Below are 10,894 nucleotides of genomic sequence, written 5' to 3'. Positions count from 1 at the left end.
GTGTGTGTGTGTGTGTGTGTGTGTGTGTGTGTGTGTGTGTGTGTGTGGACACGTGACATGTCACAGCACATACAGAGGTCAGAGGTCAGGTTTGCAGAGTTCTTACTCTCCACCATATGGTTCTCTGAGAATTAATTTAGAGCTTCAGGTTTGTCACCCAGATCTTCACTGGTTCTCTGGCCAACTACTGGTTTTGTGTGGAGGTGGGCCAAATAAAGAATTAGGTAGAGAGTTCGCTTTTATAATGTTCTTCCTGGCTCTAGTTCACTGAACCTTGCATGTTCATTTGTGGCTACAGGCATTCAACATTTGGTCTAAGATTTTTGAGCAGTTTCTAAGTCTCTGAAATCACCACTAACTTGTAAAAAGAAGCTTCTCTGACCAAAGCTGATAGCAACAGTAGTATATGGGCATAAGTATACTTAGAAAGCAATTTGACAGACATGTTCATTTAACAAACTACAGTAGCTATCCCATGCGAGCCTGCGACCTTCCCAACTGGAAAAGTCACTGGAGGTAATTATGGTCTTGGAGGCTAACCTAGCCCTAGAATGCTTTCAGCCTTTGAGACTTACTGCTAAAAAAGCTTTTTTCCTTTCTCGTGTGTACAATATGTCTGTGTATTTATGTGTTTTCATACGTGGAGCGAAATGTATGTGCTTGTGTATACACAGCTAGAGATGGTTTAATGGGTGGAGTAATTTGCTGCTAAGCAAGCCTGACAAGCTGAGTTCCACCACTGTATAGTGGGAGGACAGAACGACCTGTACAGGCTTTTCTCGACTACCACAGCGAGCAGTACCACACCCCCCAACGGGCTGAGTGAAGCAGAAACCCCAGCTGATGTGCCAGAGGCCAGGTTTGGGGCGTCACCCAGGGCAGCCCACAACTGTTTGTAACTCCACTCCCTGGGAGTGGAGCCCCCTCCTGGCCTTTGAGAACTGTACATGCAGGCAAGCAAAATACACACACTTAAGAAAGCCAACAGACCCTGGTGATTTGGGATTTTTAGGGACCCACTCCCCACAGATGTGTTCTTTCTGGATAGGTGATTCAAACTAGGGCCTTGCACATGCTAGTCCTGTGTTCCAGCACTGAGGTGCGTCCATGGTCTTGTTTTACTTTTTATGTGAAAACAGAGTCTTAAGTTCCTCAGGCTGACTCTGAACTTCAAAGAGCTTGGCTTACTGCTCTATACCCTAAAAGCAGCCATTAGTAAATGGTCTAATATGAAAACCGTCTCTTCCACCGTAGGCATTATTCTCCTTTCTTTCCTGCTGCCTTTACTTAGCCCCTATTCCAGCATGAGTTCTGATACTAGGTGTAAGTGAGGTGTGAAAGCACCCTAGAACAGTGAGATCTATACCATTTCCTCCAGTGGAAACTCTTGGCTTTGTGTAAGTGTTGACCATGCCTAAAGACTTCAACATTTACTTTTATGTGTCTCCCTCAAGAAATTGTTTAGCCGGCCCTGACTCATTTTGGACACTGTTGGTGGTACTACTTTTTTTTTTTTGGGGGGGGGGCGTCAGGGAGGCCCACACCTGACATACAATTTGACTGGATAATGTTAAAGAGTTCTGTTTGGCGCTGGGTGAAAGGGAGCACACCTTTAATCCCATTTCTCAGGCAGATCTTGAGTTCAAGGTCTACAGAGGAAGTTCCAAGAAAGTCAGAAATACTGAGACACTGTCTCAGGGAATATATGTGTATGTATGTGTGTGTGTGTGTATGTATTCCTTTTAAGAATTCAGGGGGCTGGAGAGATGGCTCAGGTTAAGAGCACTAGCTGTTCTTCCAAAGGTCCTGAGTTCAATTCCCAGCAACAACATGGTGGCTCACAACCATCTATAATGAGATCTGGTGTACAGACACACATTCAGGCAGAACATGGTATAATTAATAAATAAATTAAAAAAAAAAAGAATTGTTTGATTTGCTTTTTCAAACGCTAGATGAAAAACGCTTCCGGGAAAAGTCTGAGATAGATGGCAGAATCTACCATAACTGAAAAGACCTACATGTTGGGACAAAAAAAGTAACTTTTTGGTACTAGGGAATTAGAAGTGCACATACACACACACACACACACACACACACACACACACAAATACCAAAAGGCATACACCAGAACATAGCAATATTTTCATGATATGTCATTAAAAATATAAAAATCCACCAGTAGATAAATTGGAATATACTCTTAAAGTGGAATATTACAAATGAATACACTACTGACATCTTTAAAATGAAACAAAGCAGGACATTAAGAAAGCAATGTGCATGATAAAATATGCTTGAAAATTAAAAGCAAATGCACTTATCACAGGAAAAGTAAATTATTTCATTATTTAAACATTCTGCCTGCATGTGAGTGCCTGCACGCCAAAAGAGGACACAGGATCTCATGGTTGTGAGCCACCATGTGGTTGCTGGGAATTGAACTCAGGACCTTTGAGAGAACTGCCAGTGCTCTTAACCTCTGAGGCACCTCTCCAGACCCCAGTAAAGTTTTTTTTGTTGTTTCTTTTTTTAGTAAAATAAAATACGAGGATACTTAGGGTTCATTTTTATTCTCTTATGGAAGTTAATGCTGACGGCCATTTTGTAAGTTGTTTGTACAGCGTTACTGTTCGTACAGTATTACGGTTTTTTGTTTGTTTTTAGATGAGTTCTCTCATGTAGTGCTAACTGGCCTGAAAGTATTCAAAGTCAGCAAAACCGTCTAAAACAGTGACCATGACTATTTCATAAGCTAGGAAAGCAGTGGAGTGGATGTTACATGTGTAAACACTCTTTTCTTTTTAAAACGAAGGGTTAACAATAATTAAACTTCACAAAAGTACTGCTTTCCTCTTTTATCGTATATCCGTATTTTCGCTATGAATTTTTTGATGGACAATGAGGTTTCTCTTATAGCTAAAGGACTTGCCACAGTCATTACATGCATAGGGCTTCTCACCCGTGTGAGTTCTTTGATGAACAATGAGATTTGTTTTCTGTCGAAAGCTCTTTCCACATTCATTGCATTTATAGGGTTTCTCTCCTGTATGAGTTCTTTGATGATGAATGAGGTAGGACTTCCTGCTAAAAGCCTTTCCACACTGAGGACACTCATAGGACTTCTGCCCTGTATGTATTTTCTGATGTACAGTGAGGGTTGCTTTTTGGCGAAAGGACTTCCCACACTCATTACAAACATAGGGTTTCTCCCCAGTATGAATCCTCTGGTGTAGATTGAGATTTGTTTTCTGGCTGAATGATTTCCCACACTCACTGCATTCATACGGCTTTTCTCCTGTGTGAGTTCTGTGATGATCAATGAGGTATGATTTCATTCTAAAGGCCTTCCCACAATGAGGACATTTATAAGATTTCTCCCCTGTATGTGTCCTCTGGTGTGCCACAAGAGTTGTTTTCTGGCGGAAACTCTTTCCACATTCATTACACACAAAGGGCTTCTCCTGGTTATGAGTTTTCTCATGAAGAGCAAGTGTTGTTTTCTGGGAGAATGATTTCCCACACTCATTACAAATATAGGGCTTCTCTCCTGTGTGGGTCCTCTGGTGGACAGTGAGGTTTGCTTTTTGGTGGAATGATTTCCCACATTCTTTGCAAATATAGGGTTTCTCCCCAGTATGGATTCTCTGGTGGAGAGAGAGAGTTGTCTTTTGGCGGAAAGATTTCCCACACTCATTACACTCATACGGTTTTTCTCCTGTATGAGTTCTCTGATGACGAATAAGGTGTGACTTTAATCGGAAGGCATTCTTACACTGTGGACATTCATAGGACTTCTCTCCTGTGTGTGTTCTCTGGTGATCAGTGAGGGCTGTCTTTAGACGGAAGGACTTACCACACTCAGTACAAACAAAGGGTTTTTCTCCCGTGTGAGTTCTCTGATGGTCAGTGAGATAGGACTTTCTTCTAAAAGCATGTCCACACTGATGACATTGATAAGGCTTTGCCTCTGTGTGAATTGCCAGATGCAGAATCAATACTGACTTCCTGCAGAAGGCTTTCCCACATTCAGGGCACGTATGTTTCTTTTCAGTATTTGCTGCTCTTTTCTTTCTGTTATATACAGAAGTGTTTTCCCCTCTGTATGCGCTATTGAGGGTAACTGAGCTTCCCTTTCTAAGACATAACTTGTCATAGTCATTGTGTCCAAATGACTGTGCTGGAGTTGCTGCCTTCTCAGGCTGCACAAGTATGTCACTGTGACTGCAAGCCTTGCCAGTTCGAGTACGGGCTTTGTCGACTGACATGGAATTTGGGTGTGGTTTTGTGTATCCATCATACTCATTAAATCTCTTTCTTGCAAGGCTTAGGTTACTGTTGATTAAGTCTGAAACATTCTCTAAAACATTTCCATGAGTGCCATATTTAGGAGGAAGCTCTTTGGAATTAACATGCTTCGTCACTAGAGTAAATGTCTTTTGACAGATATAACTCTTGTCTTTAGTCAGCTCTTTATAATTAATATATACAAATGATCTTGAGTACTTCTCTTGGTGTTCCTTAAATTTTGTGAAAAACTCTCTTGATTTCCAGTTTTCTTCTAGAAAAGAAAACAAGTCGTGAATTTCTAAGAAATTGCTAGGGGAAAAAAAAATTAAAGCAGGGTTCAGTGGCACACAACTGCAATCCCAGCACTCAGGAGGCAAAGGTAGGGAGATCTCTGAGGTTGAGGCCAGCCTGGTCTACAGTGAGTTCAGGACAGCTGGGCCTATACAGAAATCCAACAACAACAAAACATTTATAAAATAGTCCGAAAATGTGAAAAGACCTAGAGCAAACCACTTCCAAATTACTAAGTAAAACAAATAAAAATAGAAAACCTATTGACAAACATGCTACAAAGTTGTGGATTGCTCGCTTCGGCAGCACGCACACTCAAATTGGAGTAATAGAGAAGATTGGCATGGCCCCTGTGCAATGATGACATGCAGATTCGTGAAGCGTTGCATATTTTAAAAAAAGTGGAAAAGATTGAAATGAGCAAAAGTACTATTCATACGTTTTGAATCCTGCCCAGAAAGTAATGCAAATAATGGTACAAGAGGAATGCATGGTTGGAATGATTCTTTTTGTGTTTTTGAGACAGGGTTCCTTCACTGTCCTAGAACTATCTCTGCATATTAGGCTGGCCTCGAACTCACAGAGATCTACCTTCTAAGTACTAGGATTAAAGGCATTCACCACCATTGCCAGTGTATGGGTCTTGTTGTTGTTGGAAAGATTTTTAAACAAGGAAACAAATCTATGAAACGAATTAAAGTAATCTAACATAATCAGAGATATTACAGGAAGGATAGCTTGCAAGAACAGATCACCTAAATTTTTATACATAAATCTCTCAATAACTGTGGTAAAACAATGCCAGTTATTTAACTCCCCCCTTCCCTGAAGCAACACAGGGAAACTGACACAGCATTAGTTTCTTAGGATCTAGAAAAGCAATCCTGTAATCCAGCTGTCAACCCACTGAAATGTAACAGGAGGACTAGGAAACCACCACTAACGGGAACTTTAAACACGTGCGTGCAACTGCTATCCTCGCTGCTCCTGACTGTCTTAGAAGTCCTGTGGATAGCTGACTCCTTTTTTCTTAAAGCATAATCAAGATTTTAGCAAGTAAAAAGATTCTTGACAGGCCAAGGCAGAAAGTAAATTACACCCTCTAGGATGGTTTGTACTGTTTTAGTCAAGTAGTTTTCAGACTTATTTCTGTTCATATTACTCATAGTTAGAGAATCTTGAAGTAAACCCCGTTAGGCAGGTGTGGCGGGGCACACCTGGAATCCCAGCACTTGTGAGGCGCAGACAAGGGGATGGAATGTTTGCTGTCAGTCTTGGCTGACTCCAAGCTGGGATGTGACTCAGCAGAGTGTCTGCCCGGCATGAGCAAGGCTCTGGGGTCTATCCACAACCTTGCAGACAACGCAGAACGATAACACCGAAAAGCCCACGCACATTTCCTCTACCACTTCAAGCTATTTAAAAGTTGGGTAGAATTATCAACTAGAAAAGTCATTCCAACGGCAACAAAAATTCTTGAGACATAACAGGATTTCACGTGCCAAGGCTCAGATTCAGTTCCCAACATCCACTAGGTAGCTCACAACTGTTTATCACTCCAGTTCCTACGAATCCATCTCATGCCCTGAGATGGATTAGCACCCATGCACTATACACAGATACATGAAGCCAAAATAGTCATTAAATAAAAATAAGTAAACCTAAAGAATTTTAACATGTGGAATAGAGCGGCCTATACACTGTAATTCTAGCACTCCTGTTGCGTCCATGTGCTGGGCTCAGAATCGTGGTTTATGTTTTGTAGGTCAGACGGCCATTTCAAAAGTTAGGAACATTTAAAACATTTCAGTGGCAAGTCCTGCTGCCTGATTTGTTGGGCTTTATATTCATGTGTACGGCAGGCATTAACTCACCTGAGCAGACGTGATCTGCAAATGAGGTCCACGGTTCTTCTCCTCTCTCCAGTCTGAGGATGACGTCGGGGTTAGATACGTCACAGCCTCGTAAGGGAAAGAAAAGGTAACGAGTGAGGAAGCTGTGGATGGAATTTAGTGGCAAAGCATGCGTCTAGCCACAAATGGTCAGGTCTACAGATCTGAGAGGGCATACGCTCAATGTATAATCTCATGTACAAGCGCTTGAGAAATACTGGACATGACTAAGATGTCTATCTGAATGTTTCTCATTTCTGTAACTGTAAATTTGGCTCCTTCCTCTGGGAGGTGAAGATGGAACATCCCTTCTGCAAACCAAAGTCTGGAATTTCCGAGCGCGCTGGCTTCGGTGCCCTGAGAGCAAGCACACAAAGTGCCCCGGCCTTTGTACCTATGGAGAGCAGGTGGCCGTAGTTTTCCAACATCACATCCATGTACAGAGTCTTCTGAGCAGAGTCTAGATGCTGCCACTCCTCCTGACTGAAGTCCACGGTCACATCCTTGAGAGACACAGGTCCCTGCAGAGCAGAACGGGAAGGTGACTGGCACAGGTAACTAAATATCGGGAACTTTTTTTTTTTAATTTTTTCATTATTTCTGCTTTTAGAGACAGGTTTTCTGTGCAGCCCTGGCTGTCCTGGAACTCACTCTGTAGACCAGGCTGGCCTCAAACTTGGAGATTGCCTGTGTCTGCCTCCCGAGTGCATGCTCCAGCATGCTCAGCTGGGAACTACTCTTTCAAACACTTCTTAAGATTTTGTTATGTGTATGAGGGTTTTCCTGCATGTGTGCCTGCACACCACAGGCACGCCTGGTGCCCTTGAAGTTAGAATCAGCTGTCAGGTGCCCTGGAGCATGTGGTGGATTAAATCGAGACCTGTGGAAAAGCACAAGCATTTGCCAGTCGCTCCACATGGGCAGCTGCTCTTGTCCCTGTTTCTCTGTGAAAGTCCTAAAATCTGGAAAAGAATGACTGCTTTGGTTTTTCTTGTTTTGATTTAAACTGTAACTTACTGGGCTCCCAAGATGGCTCCGTGGGCAGAGGCACTTGTTGCCCAGTCTGATGACTAGTGTCTGTCAGTGTCCTGTCATCCACACGAATGCTGTGCTACATGCATGTTCTCACACAGTTTAACGTGAAAATAAAAATGTAGTCACACTTTGACTTACTGTGAGGTTGCTGTGCCCACACCGTGCACGTGCTTACTAGAGAACAAAATCTAGTCCTGTCCTGCTCGAGCACAAACCCACAGGCCACTGAGGTGCATACAGAAGGCACACTCTCATGAGATATACTCTATGGCTTCATCAGGCTGGGGTGGCCTAGGCCTGTAATCCCAGCTACTTGCAAGCAAGAGTGAACAGGTTTGAGGCCTTCCGAGCCAGTGATTCACAGCCCGGGCACCTTAGTGAGATGCTGCTCAAAATAAAAAAGTGCAGTTAGCAATGAATTGCCTGGGAATATGTCCTCAGCCAGTCCCTGCAAGATCTGGACGCAGTCCAGAAGCAACTGAAGGAAGGTATTGGAGAACAAAGCCAGGCAGAAGAGAGAAGAAAATGACGGCAACAAGAGCTGCCTGTTGCCTCTGCCGGAAGGTTCTCGAAACCCTGCAGGTCTCGCCTCAGAAAATGGCTCACTTCCTACATCCGACAGAGGGCAGGCTTTAGGGCTGGTGTACTTCCAGGCCAGTCAGGGCTAAAACAGCAACAAAATCTCTAAAATGTGAAAGAAATTTTTTGAGTGAAACAGGGTTGTCCTGTCGCACAATCTGGTGTTTTGTATTTGATTATTTTGCTCCCTGAATTCTGCTTGGTGTATTTCACTAGCAGACTATCATGTACTTGCAATGACGCTGTGTGACTTTGCCTCCAAAATTATCCCTGACTGGCTAAATAAAGTTGCCTCCACACCTCAGCAGGGCAGAAGTGAGGTAGGTGGCACTTGGAGTACAGAAAAATCATGGGAAGGAGAGAGCCAGACGAGAGAGAAGGAGACTGAACTGGCTGGGAGGGCTTTGCTCTGAGGGTGGGGACAGACAGGGTAAAGCAGCCCAGATGACAGTATGTGCAGGTGTGTGTGGAAACTAGGCGGGAAGTGGCCCAGACAGAGTTAACGCAGTCGGCACGGGATGGGCTGGGAGTAACGAGGTAGCTTAGGGGTGAGCCGCTGCCCAGTACAGTGTACTGGCATATTACAAATCTAATTGGTGTCTGTGTCTTCCACTGACTGATAGCAGATTAACTATTAACCACTGTAATAATTACATGCGTTAATAGTAGATATTAACCAATTTTCAATAAAAGGTAGCTAAGATCACAGCAGAGTATTCTGAGCTACGCTCCAGTTATGTATAGTGGCCTGTGTATGCATATTTCCTTCTATTTTTTTAATACTAAATTAGAATGGTTTTTGTTTGTTTTGGAGACAGGGTCTCACTATGTAGCCTTGTTTGGCCCAAACTTAAGAGATCTGCCTGCCTATGCATCCCAAGTGCTGGAATTAAAGGCGTGTGCCATCACAACTAGTTAGGAAAAAAAATTTTTTTTTTTTAATATTCTTTATGTATACAGTGTCCTGCCTGCATGTATGCTTGCAGGCCAGAAGAGGGCACCAGATGTCATTGTAGATGGCTGTGAGCCACCATGTGGTTGCTGAGAATTGAACTCAGGACCTCTGGAAGAACAGCCAGTGCTCTTAACCTCTGAGCCATTTCACCAGCCCCTAGAACAAATTTTAAAAGAATAAATCTGTAATAGTCTTAATATTCTAGGAAATACGTTACTGGAAGACCACAAGCTTTTAAGAATTGTAAGCAAACCTGTAGAAGCACAAAGAAGAAACTGGATTCTTGATTCCTTGCCAGCAGGTCTCTCGCCTAACATTTAATACAATCAATTTTACCTTCATCTTTACTCTGGTCTGTGATAAGGCAAAACGTGTGTCTACTTTTAAAAATCATTTCGGTGCAGGTAGAGTCAGGTGTCCATGGGTCAGGGTGCATCTTTGGGGTTCAGCAGGCATGTGGGTCCTGGGGACTAAACTCTTGGTCATCAGGCTTGGCAGAAAGTGCCTTAACCTGATAAGCTCTCTCAGGGTCTTACATCGCCAAGACTGGCTCAAACTTGCCATGTAACCAAAGGATGGCATTGAACTTATAATCCTCTACATCCTGGAAGTATGAGCTTGCACCCCCGTCCATGGTGCTGGCAGCTTGTAAGGATGCCAGGCAAGCATCCTACCCACTGAGCCACACCCCAGTCCGTGTATTTTAGATTTATACAGGCACATGAATGTGCTAATGCATTTCACAGATACAAACAATGCATTCTTGTCCCAGCACAGCTTCTGGGGAATACTACAGGGGTCAGATTTCCTGTAGGAAGGACTGATGAGAGGGTTTAGGAAAAAAAAGAAAAGGAAAATACAAAATACCCAAATATGCTCAAATAACAAACAGGGAATGGTACTCAAGAACAGTACATGTGCCTAGCATGCACAAAGCCCAGGGGCAATCCCTAGGACCTCAAAAATAAAAGGCCGGGGGAGGAGGGAGGGTTTGTGGGGGGATACAGAGTGAATAAAGTATAACTAATAAAAGTTAAAAAATGTAGATAGGCAAATTAAGTTTTTATAAGGACAAATAGTGAGATATTGCAATTTGTTGAGAACCCATTAAGTGTAAAAACATGGTGCCAAATTTAGGGGTCATCAACGATTCTTCCTTAAGGACAAATTAAAGGAACCAAAAAGCCTATTTTCTCAAATAAATAAATAAAAAGGCTGGTGGTAGTGTGTGACAGGGCAGAACAAAACACCTTCCCAAGGAGTGTCAACCGCCTCACCTGAGCCATGGTTGTGAGAGCTGTACCAGATGACCAGGCTTTCGCTTGGGTCCTCTTCAGAAAAGGGGTAGAGTAGGCCAGTGCCTAGAATAGCAAAACCAAGAATGGTGGGCACTGAGAATTTACCCACCTTACTGCCAGCTCACATGGTTTCCAACTCAAAAGCATCTCTCTGCATCCTAAATGACTGTAATACATGGGCACTAGTGAACTATTTCATTCTCACCTCCAAGGATACAGGCTTTTGGAACACCATGGATCTAGGGCTGGCTGAATGAGCTCTTACAGTTCATTACTCTCTGCTATTGTGATACTTTTATGTTCTAGATGAGCATTAGCTCCTTGAGACATTGCTCTGCAGCCTGAGATAGTCTCAGACTTGACCTGGAATTCTGATCCAACTGCCTCCTTTTGAAATGTCTTTATATGTATGAGTGTGTACAGAACCCTTTCGAGACTGTACCCTCAGAGGACAGAAGATGAAAGATAGTTGTGACCTGCCATGTGGCTGCTGGGAACAGAACCCAGGTCCTCTTGGTGCTCTTAACAGCACAGCCAACTTTCCAACTGCCAAC

At 43.1% G+C, this 10,894-nt stretch overlaps 1 protein-coding gene and 1 non-coding gene across 2 annotated transcripts; one reads left to right on the top strand and one right to left on the bottom strand.

The window, feature by feature from the left end:
* Positions 1-2,851: 2,851 nt before the first annotated feature.
* Positions 2,852-9,384, bottom strand: Znf567 (zinc finger protein 567). The gene is made up of 4 exons (XM_055594691.1): positions 9,379-9,384; positions 6,868-6,994; positions 6,456-6,542; positions 2,852-4,561 (listed from the first exon to the last, which is right to left on the bottom strand). Exons 1-4 carry the CDS (start codon positions 9,382-9,384, stop codon positions 2,859-2,861), a joined length of 1,923 nt encoding a protein of 640 aa, XP_055450666.1. The 3' UTR covers positions 2,852-2,858.
* On the top strand, positions 4,872-4,976 carry LOC129667413 (U6 spliceosomal RNA). The gene has a single exon (XR_008718728.1). It is a non-coding gene; the product is annotated as a U6 spliceosomal RNA (small nuclear RNA).
* Positions 9,385-10,894: the final 1,510 nt, after the last annotated feature.

This window comes from Psammomys obesus, unplaced genomic scaffold (assembly GCF_907164565.1).
Source record: "Psammomys obesus unplaced genomic scaffold, mPsaObe1.curated_primary_1811, whole genome shotgun sequence".
Classification (NCBI taxonomy): domain Eukaryota; kingdom Metazoa; phylum Chordata; class Mammalia; order Rodentia; family Muridae; genus Psammomys; species Psammomys obesus.
Note: the sequence above shows the minus strand (reverse complement) of the source record. Positions and strands in the feature narration are given on the sequence as shown.

Coding starts and splice junctions, on each gene's coding strand:
- Znf567 (XM_055594691.1), bottom strand. Junction 6,543..6,867: donor CGGCCACCTGCTCTCCATAG/GTACAAAGGCCG, acceptor TTCCCTTACGAG/GCTGTGACGTATCTAACCCC. Junction 4,562..6,455: donor TGCAGATCACGTCTGCTCAG/GTGAGTTAATGC, acceptor TTTCTTTTCTAG/AAGAAAACTGGAAATCAAGA.